The 17,497-nt window shown below is 36.4% G+C and overlaps 2 protein-coding genes and 1 long non-coding RNA gene across 6 annotated transcripts in view; 2 read left to right on the top strand and 1 right to left on the bottom strand.

Annotated features, from left to right (window-relative positions):
* The window catches only part of LOC118470534 (uncharacterized), a 15,684-nt gene extending 15,265 nt beyond the window's left edge, over positions 1-419 (top strand). Inside the window, exon 8 of one of the 2 annotated variants that reach the window (XR_008600398.1) lies at positions 297-419. This is a non-coding gene — a long non-coding RNA (uncharacterized LOC118470534). The remainder of the gene's footprint in view (positions 1-296) is intronic. The other variant, XR_008600399.1, reaches the window with a different exon arrangement.
* zgc:112408 (uncharacterized protein LOC550260 homolog) lies at positions 87-7,482 on the bottom strand. Of its 3 annotated transcripts, none has more exons than XM_023273965.3 (7): positions 7,248-7,478; positions 7,011-7,123; positions 6,416-6,488; positions 5,880-5,962; positions 4,582-4,785; positions 3,001-3,135; positions 87-509 (listed from the first exon to the last, which is right to left on the bottom strand). In XM_023273965.3, exons 1-7 carry the CDS (start codon positions 7,321-7,323, stop codon positions 324-326), a joined length of 870 nt encoding a protein of 289 aa, XP_023129733.1. In that variant the 5' UTR covers positions 7,324-7,478; the 3' UTR covers positions 87-323. The 3 variants fall into 3 exon arrangements, with proteins under 3 accessions (XP_023129733.1, XP_054863114.1, XP_054863115.1); XM_055007139.1 differs by having other exon boundaries at positions 7,266-7,478; XM_055007140.1 differs by having other exon boundaries at positions 361-499; positions 7,248-7,482.
* On the top strand, positions 6,877-17,497 carry si:ch73-264p11.1 (uncharacterized protein LOC100000923 homolog). Its single transcript, XM_023274004.3, has 5 exons — positions 6,877-7,333; positions 9,138-9,436; positions 11,360-11,423; positions 15,386-15,593; positions 15,668-17,497. Exons 2-5 carry the CDS (start codon positions 9,294-9,296, stop codon positions 15,715-15,717), a joined length of 465 nt encoding a protein of 154 aa, XP_023129772.1. The 5' UTR covers positions 6,877-7,333; positions 9,138-9,293; the 3' UTR covers positions 15,718-17,497.

Raw genomic sequence — 17,497 nt, 5'->3', positions numbered from 1 at the left:
TGGAATAGAGGCTGTTGGTGAGAAATGAAGTTCAAAAACACCATAAAAATCAGCACTGACCTTTAACATCAGACTTTAAACAAAGATTTTAAAATCAAAATCAACTTTATTCAAGTATTTCATATGCATTTACAGTCCATATTTACAAATAATACCACATTTGAAGTTCATTTAACAGCCAGAGAACTTAACAACACGAACATTTTAAGGAGCTAATGAAGCTATAATGCTCAGACGGCTTTGTTCCTTTGGTTTCTTTCACATATTTGATCTCTCTGCACCTTTTTTCCCTGCAGATTTCCAGCTCAGAAGCTTGTGTTGAGTTAATCCTGCTGGGAAATGAAGACGTCGAGGAGCTCAATGGGGAGGCAGCAGACCACGACAGAGGTTCCACTGGGGACGGAGGACATCGACTGCAGGTATCTGAGGTGAAACGCCACCGATGAAAGTCCCGATGCCGCCTCCATTAAAGCACAAGACGCCTTCACCTCCCCTTCAGCTACGATCATCTCGAACACAAAGAGACAGAAATGATTTAAAAACACCAGCAGGAACAGAGAAAGTCACATCACAGGAAACCTCTAGCTGTGATTTAAATCCAGACGACAACAACCACCAACATCTGTTTACTGTTTTATTTTAACAGGAAATTACATTTCATTACATTTTAAAAGGAGATAAAAATAAGAAACTATTAAATCTATTGAAAAAATAAATATATAAAATATAACAAAATAGATTATAACCAAACTAAAAACAAGATAAAATAGAAAAAAGATTTGTAATTAAAATTGAGAAATAATTAAACCAATATAAAACATGAAAATATAATAATTTGTAGAATTTGTTAAAATACTAAATGGAAGAAAAGAAAAAATCTAAAACAATAACACAAATCAATAAAAAATGTATATAATACTTTATGTGCACTAAGTCTGTTTACATATTTATATTTTTGAGGATGTTTTAAATTTTATTTAATTTTATTTAGTCACCAATCGAAATTTCGCTGTGTGGAAACATAATGCCAATGAAGATTCTTGATAAAATATAGTAAAATATACTTGATTTAACAAAATATAAAAACATAAATAAAACCAATAAACGTAGAATAATTTATAAAGTAAGGTTATATAAAACTAGATTAAAGAAAAAGACAAAATACAAAAAATTACTAAATTACAACTACCAAAAAATAAATAATTAAAACAAAAATAAATGTACATATAATTGTTTATTAAATAAATTCTAACTTAGTTAAAGACACAATAAACTACAAAAATAAAGTAAATAAAACTGTAAAAATCTATAAAATAATTTATATTTTTGAATATAAATTTGGCCAAATCAAAGACAAGATAAAATACAAATAATTAAAACAAAGAATATATTTACTTATTAAATAACATAAAATATAACTAAACTATGTATAAAATAAGATAGAGATATAACAATTAATAAAGGTTTAAAAAACTAATATTTTTTTAAAAATAAAATTAATGTAGATCAAATACAAAATACTATAAAAAATTAGAAAAAATTTCAACAAATGAAAAAAATTAAATATAATAATTCATGAAATAAAGTAAATTAAACTGTATAAAATATGTAAAATTTAACAAATAAAAACAGTGTGAAGAAAGAATAAATATTGATAAAACAATTAAAACATTGAAATAAACAAAACATAGAACATTGTGTAAATGGAAAAAAATATATATTAATAATAGTCTATTTTATGAAGCTGCTCACTTCCACTGCTTCCTAATGAAAACCTAAAGTTTCTCTAAAAGCTTCCACTGCTGCCTGATGAAACCACCCTATCAGTCCAGCTTCACTACATTCAGCTACTGATAAACCTCAGAGATGAACCTCAGAGAGCTCAGGGTTTGTTGTGTCTGTAAACTGGCAGCGATTAAACGAAGCAGATGGCAGCAGCTCAGACACACTCACTGAAACACAAATCTGACAGGAAGCACCTGACCGACAGATTGACACTGTGTGTGTGCGTGCGTGCGTGTGTGTGCGCATGCTGATTATGTTTCGAGAACATAACTTTGTTTAAGGTTGAGGATAAGTTAAAGTTAAGGCTTGGTTAAGGTTAGGCTTAAGTTGAGGATTGGGTGAGGTTAGGTTTAAGTTAAGGGTAGTTAAGTTAAGGGTTGGTTCAGGTTTAGTTTGAGTTAAGGTTTAGTTAAGGTTAGGCTTTAGTTAAGGGTTAATTAAGTTTAAGTTAAGAGTTGGCTGAGGATAAGTTAAAGTTAAGGGTTGGTTAAGTTTAGGTTTAAGTTAAGGATTTTTTAAGGTTAGATTGAGGTTAAGCGTTGGTTAAAGTTAGGATTAAGTTAAGGGTTGGGTAGGGTGAAGCTACAGTTAAGGATTGGTTAACATTAGGTTTAAGTTAAGGGTTGGTTACAAGTTAAGTTAAAGTTGAGGATTGTTTAAGATTATGTTTAAGTTAAGTATTCTTGTAAGTTTAGATTTAAGTTAAGGGTTGGTTAAGGTGATTCTTAAATGAACTCTACTAATACTGCTGTTTTAGTCAACAACTATGACTGAGCTGTCTTTAACAAATGACTGGAGTCCATTTGGTGTCACAGAAGTCCTTGTCATGGTGCCCATGGCTCGCTAAACCCCCATAATGCTCTCTGCTTTCTGTATTAAACAGATGGTGGAACAGCCAGGTACTACAGCTAACCAACTATACATTTTCTGACATGCATATAAGGGATACAGGTTTTCTCCATCCAGTACACTTTAATCTCTCTGCACTACAGTTCTGATTCAGATCACACTACTGGAGCTTTAGGTCCACGACCAGCTACATAACAATAAGAAGGATGCAGAAATGCAATATGTTTATTTATTGATTCTCAGTAAGGCTACCTGTTTAAATAAAAGAACAATTACACATTTTAAGATTCCATATAATGAATATAGGATGGTGTCACGTCCTCTGAAGTGACGGAAACCCAGCAGTGTTTGTGAATATTCTGGTACCTTTGCTCTGGCTGTCCTGGCAGCTTCAGCCTCTGCAGCCATGCAGCGTTGCAGTCTAACGGGCAGCGTCAGGTCTTTGAGCTCCACCTGCTCCACCCGGACGCCCCACAGTCTGGACACCCTGTACAGCACCTCCTGCAGGACAAAGCAGGAACAACAGGTTCCAACAAGGATCTACTACTAACATGAAAGTGTTGCTTCAAACACAAGTAAAAAGTTGAGGCTTCACATGTTTCACATAAACCCTCTTGCTGATGTTTCATTCCTACATTCCATTGTCAAAATCTGTTTACTCTGGAATAACACAATGATTATTCCACTGTTTGTAATTCTCAAGAGCCTCAGTCTGTATCGGGAAATATTATATCTGCTGTTTTCAAGGTGTAACTCTTCTCCAAACAAAGATGAAAGCAGGAAGTGAAACCTTGAAGTGAAATTCAGGAACACTTATCGACTGTATTCCCGCAAATGTTGACCAGGGCCTCTATTTACCGCAAGGTAGCAGGTCTTTATTTGAGTCATAGGAAGACCTTTATTATCAATTTCATCTGTTCGATGAGTATAATTAGTCACATTTTAACACAAAACCTCTTTTTTTCTTCTGTTTGTCCTATTAAAGTTATGGAAACTCTAAACTTTATAAAGATATTTCAAAATAGATGTGCTCGAGTCTTTCAGTGGGCCCCTAAATCCATAGTTTCCTAATCAGGCCGTAATTATGAAATTCACATTATATTACAGGCACCGAGACTTTACTTTGCTTCATAATGCCTCCACCACCATGCTTCACATCATGATGCTGCCACCACCATGCTTCACATCATGATGCTGCCACCACCATGCTTCACATCATGATGCTGCCACCACCATGCTTCACATCATGATGCCTCCACCACCATGCTTCACATCATGATGCTGCCACCACCATGCTTCACATCATGATGCCTCCACCACCATGCTTCACATCATGATGCCTCCACCACCGTGCTTCACATCATGATGCCTCCACCACCATGCTTCACTTCATGATGCTGCCACCACCATGCTTCACATCATGATGCTGCCACCACCATGCTTCACATCATGATGCTGCCACCACCATGCTTCACTTCATGATGCTGCCACCACCATGCTTCACTTCATGATGCTGCCACCACCATGCTTCACTTCATGATGCTCCACCACCATGCTTCACATCATGATGCTGCCACCACCATGCTTCACTTCATGATGCTGCCACCACCATGCTTCACTTCATGATGCTGCCACCACCATGCTTCACATCATGATGCTGCCACCACCATGCTTCACATCATGATGCCTCCACCACCATGCTTCACATCATGATGCTGCCACCACCATGCTTAACTTCATGATACTGCCACCACCATGCTTAACTTAATTTTTTTGATCCAGGTGGACAAAATTATTTTCGAAGATTCAGGAAAAAGCTAAAAAAAAAAAAACAGCACTAAGTTATGAGTGTTGAATTACTTTTCAGGTGATTGAAAGATGGTTTAATGTAGGATCCACTCAGCAGCTAACCACTGCAGTATTAATGCAGAGTCTGACTTCAGTCACCTCCATCCTCTTAGCGATGCCTGGCCGGTGTGTCAACACGTCCATCAGAGTGTTTGCTCCCAGCGTCGCCCTCAGCGTCGTCTGGGCCAGCTTCACCGTTGCCTGGTAGCCATTCTGAACCTGCATCACCCAGAGCAACGGGTCGACCACGCGGTAAAACACGATGGCGTCCACCATTAGAGGAACTCCATCTGCTGTCAGGATCTGAGAAGATGCAGAGGTGATATATATGAAGGTAAGATACTCACACCTCAGTGGAAAATAGAGAAAATGTTTCTACAACTTAAATGAATACAGTATGGATGAAAAACAGACATCTATTTTTTTTTATTATCAATTCACAGTCAAACAAGAATTACACAAAAAAATGAACTGATTTGAATTAGTAAAATTAATATTGAGTATTATTGTCTTTATTATTGGTTGTGTGTTTGAAAATAGAAAAAAAAGGTTAATTGAATTCAACTAACTACACTAAAATCATGACGTCAACAAAAATCACTTATTTTTAATCTTCATGATCATAAACTATGAGAAAGTTTTGGTACAAAATTAATCTCAGTTTTAGGAGAAAAAAGTAAATTAGAGTTTTAGTAAAAAATTACTAAATTAATCAGACTTTTACAGCAAAATTATTAAATTAATCAGAGTTTTACAACAAAATTATGAAATTAATCAGAGTTTTGGGAAAAATTATGAAATTAATCAGAGTTTGAGTACAAATTGACTAAACTCATCAGTTTTACAGCAAAATGACTAAATTAATCTGAGTTTTACTACAAAATTACTAAATTGATCAGTTTTATTACTAAATTACTGAATTAATCAGAGTTATAGTACTAAATTACAAACTTTAGTACTACTCAAACTAAAGTTTATCATAATTACAGTTTAATCTAATGACTATTTTCTCTAATAAAACATTTTTTTAGTCTATAAAACACTGAAAACAGTGGTTATCAAATCCAATCACAAGTTTTAAGAGCCCAAAGTACTATCTTTAGGTTGCACAGACACAGATATAATAAATAAAGTGAGAGTTCTGGATTCTGGATGTGTTAAAGGAGTGAAATTAATATCAGATCAGCGTGTTTTGTACTAAATTTGGCTCAAAGACAACTTCTTGCTGCCATTTTGCTGGTGAAAAAAACAAACTGCTCAACTTAACTGTCTGCTGAGAGGTTCAACATCCCAAGAATATAAAATATTATTAATTAAATGTGACATTTTAGCTCCCGTCTCACAGGATAACAACTACTAGACTTGAGGGTGTGGAGACTCATTGAGCTGCTGCTGACCTCTTGTGGCCGGACGTTGAAGGAAACGGTCCTCAGGTCGACTTTACGGATGACGTCCAGCCAGGGGATGAACCACAGCAGACCTGCAGAGGAGCACTCAGGTGACATTTATTCCAGCTTTTAAACATGTAAATCTAACTGTATGAATGTGTAAATAAATCTGAAATATCCTGAACAGCCTAGACAAGCATTTATGTGTACTTAATATACATATAACCTGGACTACAAACAGAAAAAAATAACTTCTTTTATCATCAATTCACTGTTAAAGTTACAGAATTACACTTAAAAATGATCTCACAAGCTGAATTTGTCAAATAAATACTGAATATGTTCTGTGTTTGTTCTCTTTTTGAATCACTGATACAATTTTGAACTTTACCTGTAACTTCAGAGTAAAAAACTGATTTTATTTCCGCTGCTAACATGAAGATCAGAGCTGATATTGAACATTTACACTGATTATTATTAAATCATAGTTTCAGTGTTTATATTGTTGTTGTTGTCGGACATAAATGTGTGTTTGGGTTCGGTACCAGGTCCTTTGGCTCGTCCTTTAACTACTCGGCCCAGTCTGAAGATCACGACGCTCTCGTACTCCTGAACCACCTGCGAAACTCAAAACAACATCTATGTGGTCATTTGCCAACAATTTTGATAGATTAATCTGGTAAAGTTTGTCTCCAAGTATGCTTTTAAAAAATAATACAACATCTACACCAGAATCTATGATTTTGTAAACGCCTTCCCACTTCAGAAGTTTATCTATTTGATTTAAGAACATAACAATGTCAATAAATACAGTCTGAGAAGATGAAGTAAAAACAAATGCTGTAAGTCAAGACACTGAAACATTTATCATCAGAAAACTGTACGTATGACATGTAAAGAATATATATATATTTAAATGACATTAACATAAAAAAGCAGCAAATCTACACATCTGAGAAGCTTAAACCAAAGACTTTTTAACATATTTTTTTTTTTTTTTTGGGGGGGGGGGGTCCTGAAACGATCTTATCATGTTATATTTATCCTCTCAGTGCAGTAAATGTTGTATTTTATCTGCAGAAACACACGTGAGGATTTATGTTTAAACTAAGTCTAATAAAGTGTCATGTTTTCTGTCACCTTCGCACACATCCAGGCTGTCAGGGGGAAGGTGAGGAGGATGAAGGCCGCCGACAGCAGCGTGAGCACCGCCCCGAAAACCTCCACCGCCCCGTTGCTCCTCCGTCCTCCATCTGCCCCCAACACAAGCACAAAGCGGGGCAAACAACAGTCCTGCAGTCTAAAATAACTGAAATCCACCTCGGACTTTTAGCTAAATCACTGTAAGAGTCGATGCTACTAGCTTGTTCCACTGACCTGACGCGATTTTCTTACCGCTTTCAGCATCAAATTCATCCGCACAAAGAACTCCAACCCTGTTAAAACCGGGCATTCTCCTGCAGGTAAGAGCTAAAAAATAAATATCTGTTAGTTTGTGTAGCTGTACTTAACAATAACCGATTGTTTTCTGCGTGTTTTCATTAGAAACGAAAAGGATTAGCTCCGTGTTGTTCGGTCCGCCCTCTAACTTCCGCGTCTAGTTGCCTAGCAACAAGGACCCGCCCCTCGTCAGTTAACGAACTTTAATAAATCTACAAATAAACAACAAAGTCTGTTTTTATTAGTAGTGTCTATGCTAGTGGCACTCAAAAGATAAATCCAATTAGTTGTTAATATTTCAAAAAGTTTTTGTCTTTTTTTAAAATTCACTTTGTATGCATTTATTTGTATTCATAACTTTTATCTAGGATTATATATGATGGATAAGTAATAATGTGAGGGGCATCTACAGTATACAACATCCCTGAGTGTTACCAGCTGCATATCAAACGATTCAGCGGTCATTACATTACAGTGACTGCATTACTTCAAGGTTGAACAGCAGAATATTCACTTTTATTCACAGTTTATTAAAATTGCACCCTATAGTAGGAATTAATTGCAACAAAAATGAGCAACCCCTTTCATTACTGGGATTCAAATCTGTTTGTTTTTCAATACTTCCCATCTCCACCTTTTTTTGACAACAGACTCAATCCTGTTCAGCAAGGCGGATGGCAGTGTCCACTAGGTTCTGGGGAATAGCTCTGCCATTCTTCAGAGATATTGTTTTTAGCTGCTCTTTCCTGTAAGGGTTGTGTTGCTCTGTCTTGGAATCGTTATCATGCTGCAATATTCCTCTTCTGCAGTCTTCTGCAGACTGGAAGTCATCTTGTCAGTCAGTATTTTGATGCCAAAATCTGCAGACATTCATGGTGCATCTGTAAATGTCATCTATCCAGCAGCTTTTACTATCATGCAACCCCAAATCCTCACACTCCCACCTCCATGCTTCACTGTCAGGACGATGCATTCACTGTGATAGTCCTGGCTTGATTCATGCCAAACATGCTGGACTACATCTGAGCCCAACAAATTTATCATCTGACCAAAGAATGTTCTCCCAGCATTCACCAGGATTCTTTTCACGTTGTTTAGAAAAGTTCCATCTTGTGTTTTGGTGCTGAAGAGAATGAAAGAGTGTTTTCTTTAGACGTCGTCCATAGAGGTTGATGTTCTTCACATTGAGCTTCACACAAACTGATTTCCTCTGTGCAAAGTGTGAAGCAGCTGCCGCCTGTCTTTCAAGGCTAGATTTGTGAAAATACACTGTCACTGGAGTCATTTTTGGAGGACCACTGCAGCCCTGATTAATAGTACTAATACTATCGTAGGTACACCCCTACTGATGACACTTAGAGACCCTTTGAAAAATACATAATATGTTATTTCTTTTTTATGGGAGGGGGGTGAATAATCAAAGAAGTTCGCCTTATGGTTGTTTCTGATTTGTTGCATTATAACTGTGTCATACTGCCCGAAAAACATTTCTGAGTTTTCTCCCTTAGTCATGGTTGCTCTGTTTCCATAGAGACGCAGAGGAAAATTAACCCACAGTGAGGAAATATGTGACAGAAACAGCTATAAATACTAATATAATGCTGAGAATATTTCCGTTGCTATTAAAGCGATCTGTAATTTTCAAGAGATCACAATCTTTCACTTTCCATTTTCTCTCTCGCCCTCGCAGCAGAACACACACTTCCTGTGAAAGTATCGGGCCAGCTCAGTGGTTTTTATGTGACTCCTCAGTGTACGATCTGCTGACTCCCTCCATGCACTCAGACCTGACCTCTCTCTGCTCCACTCTTTCATTCTGCCGTCCAGAAAGCAGAAGCTCTTGGCCTCTATGGCACCTGCAGGCAGCGCCAAGCGGAGCTCAGAGCTGCTGTTCTTGGAAGTCGGGCTGTTTTGAGAAAGCAGAAGTCAACAAAGTCCGACTCGGTGGATGACTGTGCGTTGCCCGTCAGTCGTCCTTTCGCCATGGCAGCAGCGATGCCAGTGTGTTACCACGGCGCCCTCACCAGGAAGGAGTGCGAGGACCTGCTGGGAAAGAAGAACAAGGATGGAGCTTACCTGATCCGAGACAGCGAGACCATCCAGGGAGCCATGTGTCTCTGTGTCTAGTGAGTATTCTGCACCACAGCAAGGATCTGATACTGCCGGACTTCCTTTTATCTCTATTTAGTTAAAGCTTTAGACACATTTTATCACTAAGAAACACCCCTGATGTCGTCTTATTTCTAACACTGGTGCTTTTTAAAGTACTTAAAATTAACCTCGTAGCAAGCAGCGTCCCACCGATGTGTCCAAACCTTGTTCAAAAAGCTGAAACAGTGCCAGTCACTGATTAATGAGGTGAATTTAACAACCTCAAAGCCGCTTGAGGTTGAACGAACAAGCAGAATTGTAAATTCAGGGGTTAATATTAGAATAAATCTAATTATTGGTGTATATAGTGTGTTTAGAATTAACCCCGTAAAAACCCACTGTTGCAAAAATACGTTTTATTTTTTTAAATTATTAATATTTGTTATTATTTATATCTAAGTAAACATATTATTTTTGTTCATTTTTTTTCCATATTTGGGTTTTACAGATTATATATACATATAGAGAGTATTTTTAAATTTTTTAATTGTTATTTTTTATTATTTATATCTCGATAAACATTTTTATTTTTACTCAGTTTTTTTTCTATATTTGCGTTTCATAGGGTTAACATAATTAATAGATTCTGCATTATCTTTGATTAAAATTAGGAGAAAATCCCAGAATTATGAGAAAATTTCAGAAGAAACATGCACCAAAATGTATTCAAATTGACTTTTCGAGTGTCATCAGATAACGCTTTTATGTGCCAATCAGTGTTTTTAAATCAAATAAAGCATCCGTGTGGCGTATGAAGAAGTTTTTAATGCAGAGACGTCCTGCATTATAAGTCCAGTGCAGAATTATTCTGATTAATTCTGGGTGTAAGAAGCTCTGTTTGGATGTTTGCGACTGAAAGAAGCACTTTATGGATTTAAAATGTGTATTATATCTGCTGTTTACAAATAGATATCATACTTATAGATTCAGATGGTTTCCAGTATGTCGTAATACCAAAAAAAAGCATCGATAGAAATCACAAAAATGACTTTTATTCTTGTGTTTTATTACCTCATTCACAGTTTCTTTCCCCGACACACCACAACGTTTGCTGTGGTTGAAATGAGGCTTCAATTGGTTGCTTTATTTTTACCGTGACATGTGTACAGTATTTAAACACGAGACACAACATAAAATAATGATCTTTGTATTTTCAGGGTACAAACATGCAGGTAAAAGGAGTTCAAATAATGACAGGAAAAACACCCAAAATCACCACAAAACCAGTGCAATTGTGACAAAAACTCAAATTCAGCACAAAAAACTTGCAAATATGCCAGCAAAAGCATGGAAAAATCACCACAAAAACAGCCAAATGTACCATGAAGAGGACCAAAACTACCACAGAACAGGTGCAATTGTGACAAAAACTCAAATTTGGCATGAAAAACATGCAAAATCACCACAAAAGGAAGCAGGATTACCCCAAAAAGAGCCAAAATCACCCTGAAATATTCAAATATGCCAGCAAAAACATGGAAAATCAGCACAAAAACAGCCAAATTTACCATGAAGAGGCCCAAAACTACCAGAGGGAAAATCAGCACAAAAACAGCCAAATTTACCATGAAGAGGCCCAAAACTACCAGAGAATGGGTGAAATTGCAGCAAAAACATGCAAAATCACCACAAAAGGACGCAGGATTACCCCAAAAAGAGCCAAAATTACCCCAAAGTGTTCAAATATAGAGAAGCCACCCTGATGCTTCTCCTGCAGGGGGTTCAAACCGCTGATGTGTTTTGTTTTAGTGCAACAAACCAAAAGCAGAACATTTTTTTGCCATGAAGATACACAGAAGTGGAGCCGTCCATTACCAGAAACACTTCCTCTCATTGCCTGTGGTCATGATTGTGCAGACTTCATGTCAACACTGTGCATCTTTTATCTGTCTTTGCAGCAAACAGAAGATGGTTTACACCTACAGACTGCTTCAGACGCACACTGGACACTACACCCTGCTGGTAAAAAACACACCGACGTAAACACACGAACTCACGACCCTCCAGTCGGTGCACGTCTCACTTTGATTTTGCAGCATCAAAGTCTAGATGTTGTTTCCAAACCACCAAACCGCAGCAATTAAATTCAGGTGGTAAATATAGTCTTGTATCTCGCACATCTCTGAAGTATTGAGCCGTTTAACCCTCTAGTCGTCCTGCGGGTCAAAACTGACCCGTTTTAAAGTTTGAAAATGTGGAAAAAATATATATTTTCATAGTGAAACTTCTGATGTCCACATTTTCAACATTTTTGGGACATTTTTAAAAATTTTTTGGTGGAAAAAAAGAAATGTAAAAAAATGTTTCATTAATAACACTCACAAAAAAAAAATCAAAATTGGTTGATTTTTTTTCACTTATGGGCACCCAAAAAATATTGTTTCTTTGCCTGAAAAAAAAATCCAAAAATTCAGCAAAAAAATTCCCCAAATTTCTGAAGAAAATTCCAATAACTCCTTAAAAGTTTCCCTTAAAAGTTTTATTTTTTAAAAAAAGTCCCCCAAATTTGGCAAGAAAATTCTTGTAAATATTTTCAAAAAATGTTCTGAATACAGGACTAGGGATGATTCTGTAGCTGTATTTTGAATGAAAATCTGAAGGAAATGTGGACTTTTCTGTGATCTACACTGAATGTAATGGATAATTTTGACAAATAAAGTTGGATTTACAGACTTCAATCGTGTTCCATGGATGTAATGAAGCTGCTTTAAAGCGACATAATACCTATGAGATATATTAGCATTAAGAAATGAACTTGGAATAACATAAAATCTGGTACCAAGGAAATGCTGATTGCATAATAAGGTGGTGTTGGCAAATAATGAGTTGAATGAATGAGATTTATTGAGTTTATTTTAGTTCGATAAGCAATAATTGATTAAGAAAATTGTCCACTTTTTGACCATGTCGAATGCTTTTACTTGTTAAATCTGATTGCTTTTATAGTTCGTGACCTGTTGTTAGATGAACTTTGAAATAAAAGTGTATTTTCAGCTGCACAGTCGGAATAGTTTAGCTGATTGTTGGTAGTTATTTATTTGGGTTGTTATTTTAATCTGTACTTTAAGGGCCTGTAATGCTAAAAATTATTCATAGTATGGAGGTAAAACTTTGCATGAGTTCATTAAATACACTAAAGTTACTGTGAATAAAGAATCAGCTGATTCTGAGGAGGTCAGATGTGAAGAACTGATTGATTTTTAGCTCAATTCTATGACCCATTTAATCCAACTATTACTGACTGAAGTGTTTGTCTGTCCTCAAACATCTGCCCAAACCCCAATATTAACCACAGACCAGAGCAGTGTGGATGTTATTAGATGGAAACTCAGTAGTCATCGCTTCACCCCCGTGACACAGGAAACTCCTGTGACGTCGGTTCAGACAGAACAACACCTCGACAATAACAAGCTGATTTTTCTGGGGATGACTTTTTCAAGCCACTCATTCATTTTTCCAGCCTCTTTGAAAGCATCTGTTCAACCGTAGTAAAGGCTAAACGTGTGCCGACGTACAAACAGCCGCCCACAAAGCCGGAACAGCTCAGTGATGATGTTAAAATCAAATATCACATCGGTGTGAGGCGGCTGGAGACTGAAAGTTCCTGCAGGATCCGTATTCAGCAGCTCATTTAAATCTTTAAAACCTCTTTTCATGCTCATGTTGCTGCCTGCAGACATGGCATTTTTCATTTTCTTACATGTTTGCATCAAGTTTTAACTTTCAACTCCAAATAAATATCATTGTAGGATCTGTTTATAGCTCATTATATTCTTTATTTGGGTATGTTTATTTGCCTTTTCCACATTTTTTTCTTTTTTATCTATTTATTGCACAAAACAAGACAGTTTGAAAACGTCAAGGTGGTTTATGAGACAGACAAATGTCCATCATTTGGTTTCATTTTTGATTTTGGTCTTTTTTTCTGGATTTTCCTCCACCTGTGTTTGAGTTTCTCCTTCTACATGTCTTATTAGTTATTTAACTGCTTTACTAATATTTAAATCAAAAAAAACATTGTATGTTGTGGATGTGCTGTTTTTCTCAGATTAAAATCTTCATAAACTGAATATCAGGACAGTCTGTAGGCGTCACATTGGGCTCTGTGATAGACAAAAGGGCAGATTTTTTTTCTTCTTTTCTGACATTTTCCAGACAAAATGACTAACTGATGAAATTTTGCACGAACATTCGTGATGTTCCAGAAATTAATCACATTTCCTGTAGCGTCATCGTGAACTTTTACACTTTTGATTTTGGCCTTTTTGCACATTTTTCCTGCAGCTTCTTTTACCATCTTTCCATATTGCTGTTTTTCTCCTTCTTCTACGTCTCTTGTGTTGATTTTTTAATTCTCTGGGTAATGTTTAAAGACAAAGAAAGACAACCATTTGATTGCTTCATTCTGAATATTTGCCATTTTTCTCAATTTTACCTCTGTTTGAAAGGAATATCTTTGAGTTTGTTCTGTTGTTCGGATAAAACAAAATGGTTTGAAGACATGTTGGGCTTTGAGAGAAAAATGGACCTGTCTTTCTTCTTTTCTAACATTTTACCAACAAAATCACTAATTCTTAGATGTTCTAGAGATTTATCATGTTTCCCATAGTGCCAAAAGGAGGTTTACCACTTTTGGGTTTGGTCTTTTTGTGCATTTTTTGGAGCTTCTTTTACTGTTTTTCCACAGAGTAGTTTTTCCCCTTCTTCTACTCCTGTTTTATTAATTATTTAATTCTTTAAAAAAAAAAAAAAAAACACACATTGGCTTGTTTCATTGTGGAGTTATACTGTTTTTCTCAGTTTTACGTCTTTATAAATGGAATAACATTAAGATTGTTCTGTTGGTTGGACAAAACAAGATGGTTTGAAGATGTCATGTTGGGCTTTGAGAAAGAAAAATTGCCATTTTTTTTCTTCTTTTCTAAAATTTTACCAACAAAATCACAAATTTCTTGATGCTCCAGAGATTCGTCTCGTTACCTGTAGTGCCAAAAGGATGTTTGCCACTTTTGGTAAACAAAAAAAAAATTCACTCATTGGCTACTTTCATTGAGGAATTAAGCCATTTTTCTCAGTTTTATGTCTTTATAAATGGAATAACTTTTAGTCTGTTCTGGTGGTTGAATGAAACAAGACAAGTTTAAGACCTTATGTTGGGCTCTGAGAAAGACAGTAGGGTATTTTTATCCTTTAGTTTTTTTCCCTAAATTAACTAGTTGAGTAACTCCAGGATTTCTTTGCAGTCATTCACAATGCTTTAGAAATGGTTCCGTGAGGTTTAACACTTATTATTTTGCTCTTTTCGCCTAATTTTTCTCCTCCTTTTAGCCATTTACCATGTTGTTGTTTTTTTCCCTACTTCTGTTTGCATTATACTAATTGTTTAATTGCTTAAATAATGTTTAAAGCAAAAACAACCACACTCTTGCTTGACTGTCTATTGTATACACTACCATTCAAAAGTTTGGGGTCACTCAGAAATGTCATTATTTTTGAAAGAAAAGCATTTTTTATTCAATGAAGATTACATTAAATGAATGATAAATCCAGTCTAGACATTGTTAATGTGGTAAATGACTATTCTAGCTGGAAACAGCTGATTTTTAATGGAATATCTCCATAGAGGTACAGAGGAACATTTCCAGCAACCATCACTCCTGTGTTCTAATGCTACATTGTGTTAGCTAATGGTGTTGAAAGGCTCATTGATGATTAGAAAACCCTTGTGCAGTTATGTTAGCACATGGATAAAAGTGGGAGTTTTCATGGAAAACATGGAATTGTCTGGGTGACCCCAAAGTTTTGAACAATGGTGTAAATGTTAGATTGTTCAAACACTGCTAAATAGAACCCCCCAGTGAACTATAGATATTAGCAAAACAGTCCTTCCACTGCCTTGCCTTTATTTTCTGGTGTTCCTGCAGACGGCCGGAGGTGTGGAGGAGACATTCTTTAAGACTCTGGACGATCTGATCCGTCACTATAAGAGGAAGAACCAGGGTTTGGCCATCCATCTGCGCCACTCGGTCAAAAGGAAGACGGCCTTGTTGATTCAGCCCCGAAGTCCACCCCAACCAGAGTCTCAGAGGAAACCGAGTCGTCCAGCTGAAGAGGAAGAGCCCGACTACGAGAGTACGTCATGTTTCTTTCTCAGCGTCCAGTTTGACTTCTGGTCCTTTTGACATTTTCCCTCCTTTTTCCTGCAGATTGTCCGAGCTCCTCCGACTACGTTGAAGTTCTTCCTGATCAACTCTGACATTCGACATCGAACACATCAAGAACCAAAGACATTTTAGAGGATTAAATAAACTCACAGACGGGATCTCAATCAGGACGAAGCTGTTTTTATACATCATATGGGCAGCACTCCCCGTCTTTTTGTATTTCTTCCACTTTTTTCCCTGTTTTTGTAGTCGTCGGTCCAGAACTGAATCATTCCAACGGCTCAGATGAACATTCTCGACTTCCTAATAGGGAAGTTCACATTGACGATCGTTGGATGGATTTTTCAATATTCAAACATTCGTGTTCCCCTGAGGATGAACTGTGATAACTCTGGGGATCCTTTTTTCTACCTTTGGAGCCAACAACACCTGCAAAACTGCTGGTATTACTATCAGCATGTTGGTTTATTTTAGATATTTAGGGGGAAGTACATACAGCTGGAGGGTTTGAGCGTTTTGAGCGTCAAACACATAATTTCCCATATTCTGGAGACTTTTTATGCACCAGTTTGTTCCTTTTCTGCTTCCGTTTATGGTGAAAATGGTTATTAAAATGGTTATGTGATTCAGAATCTATTAGAATTTTCCAAAACAGACGCAGTGGTTACACGAGCTTGTAATTGACATTATAAAGAATGAAAAAAGGATGCTAATTGTTGTAAGATTAAGAAGATACAAGCATTAATCTTAAATGAGTCGCATAATCATGATTGCAAGTTGTTTCTTTATGTTACTGAGAGAACAAACAAGTCTATTTGACTATGTTGCTTACAGAAATAAAGATTTGTCTGATTTTTAAAGTGGTTTTTGCTCCGCTGGATGCAGTAAACCAACACTGACTTCAGGAAAGTCACTTTTCTTCTCCAAAATTTCCGCCTGTGCTGATTTATTTTGATTTATTTCCACTGGTTGGAAAGAGCAGTTTCCATTTACTTGCAATATCTGACAGTTTTTTGATTTTGTTACCACTTTAAATCAAATCTTTTAGCGGATTTATTCACCTAATGAGTGTTGAACTCCTAATTGCTATATAATGTGCTTTTTATCAAACTGTATTGTTGATTTAAACCAATTCAGTCAAGAATATTTGACTCTGCAAAGAAATACTTTGAATTTTGCTCCTGCATCGACTCACGTGACGACTTTAGGACGAACATGCAGCAATAATGACTCAGAAAAATATACAGTTTCGTGGTAAAATGAGTTTTCACACATAAGATCAGTTAAAACTGTGCCACCATGACAGATAACGATCAAGAGTCAGATGTTTTTATCTTCTTCTTTCACGTTCAGAGTCTTTTCTTGAATTTTGTCTTCCTCTGCTGTTCTTCTTTTGACACCAACCTTTCCAGTAAATCGTCAGAGCAGAGGTGAGCATCAGAAACGCTGCTGGGAACTCAACCTTGATGGCACGTGTTAAATTCGGAGTGCAGTGATGCTTCAGTTAAGTTAAAGAAGAGTGTTTCATTTACATGATGACGACAGACGTGTGGCTTCTGTGTGCATTTAGAACGATGTTACTGCCTTTTCACCACAAGTTGCAGTATAATAGATGACACATTCTGTTCTTATTTTTGTTGTTTAAAGCTCTTCTGCTGCTGCTTGTTGTGGCTTTAAATCTACAGACTTGTTTGTTTTGTGCTCAGGGTCACTTTTAAACCAAAAATAGGATGTTTAATAGAACTTCCTCCTCACTCAATCGAAATATTCTCTAAATATGAACCTGTTTTTAATTGCTTTTTCCATTGTGTGTTTTCCTTTGACTGTTTTATGTGATTAAAGTTTCAATCTTGCAGGTACAAGAACCCTGAA

This window comes from Amphiprion ocellaris, chromosome 22 (assembly GCF_022539595.1).
Source record: "Amphiprion ocellaris isolate individual 3 ecotype Okinawa chromosome 22, ASM2253959v1, whole genome shotgun sequence".
In the NCBI taxonomy this organism is placed as follows: Eukaryota; Metazoa; Chordata; class Actinopteri; family Pomacentridae; genus Amphiprion; species Amphiprion ocellaris.
The sequence above is the reverse complement of the archived record's forward strand: the minus strand, read 5'-3'. Positions and strand labels throughout refer to the sequence as shown.

Coding starts and splice junctions, on each gene's coding strand:
- zgc:112408 (XM_023273965.3), bottom strand. CDS start 7,323: ATGCCCGGTTTTAACAGGGTTGGAGTTCTTTGTGCGGATGAATTTGAT. Junction 4,786..5,879: donor TCAACGTCCGGCCACAAGAG/GTCAGCAGCAGC, acceptor GCATCTTCTCAG/ATCCTGACAGCAGATGGAGT. Junction 3,136..4,581: donor GCATCGCTAAGAGGATGGAG/GTGACTGAAGTC, acceptor TTTGTCCTGCAG/GAGGTGCTGTACAGGGTGTC.
- si:ch73-264p11.1 (XM_023274004.3), top strand. CDS start 9,294: ATGGCAGCAGCGATGCCAGTGTGTTACCACGGCGCCCTCACCAGGAAG. Junction 9,437..11,359: donor GCCATGTGTCTCTGTGTCTA/GTGAGTATTCTG, acceptor CTGTCTTTGCAG/CAAACAGAAGATGGTTTACA. Junction 15,594..15,667: donor GGAAGAGCCCGACTACGAGA/GTACGTCATGTT, acceptor TTTTTCCTGCAG/ATTGTCCGAGCTCCTCCGAC.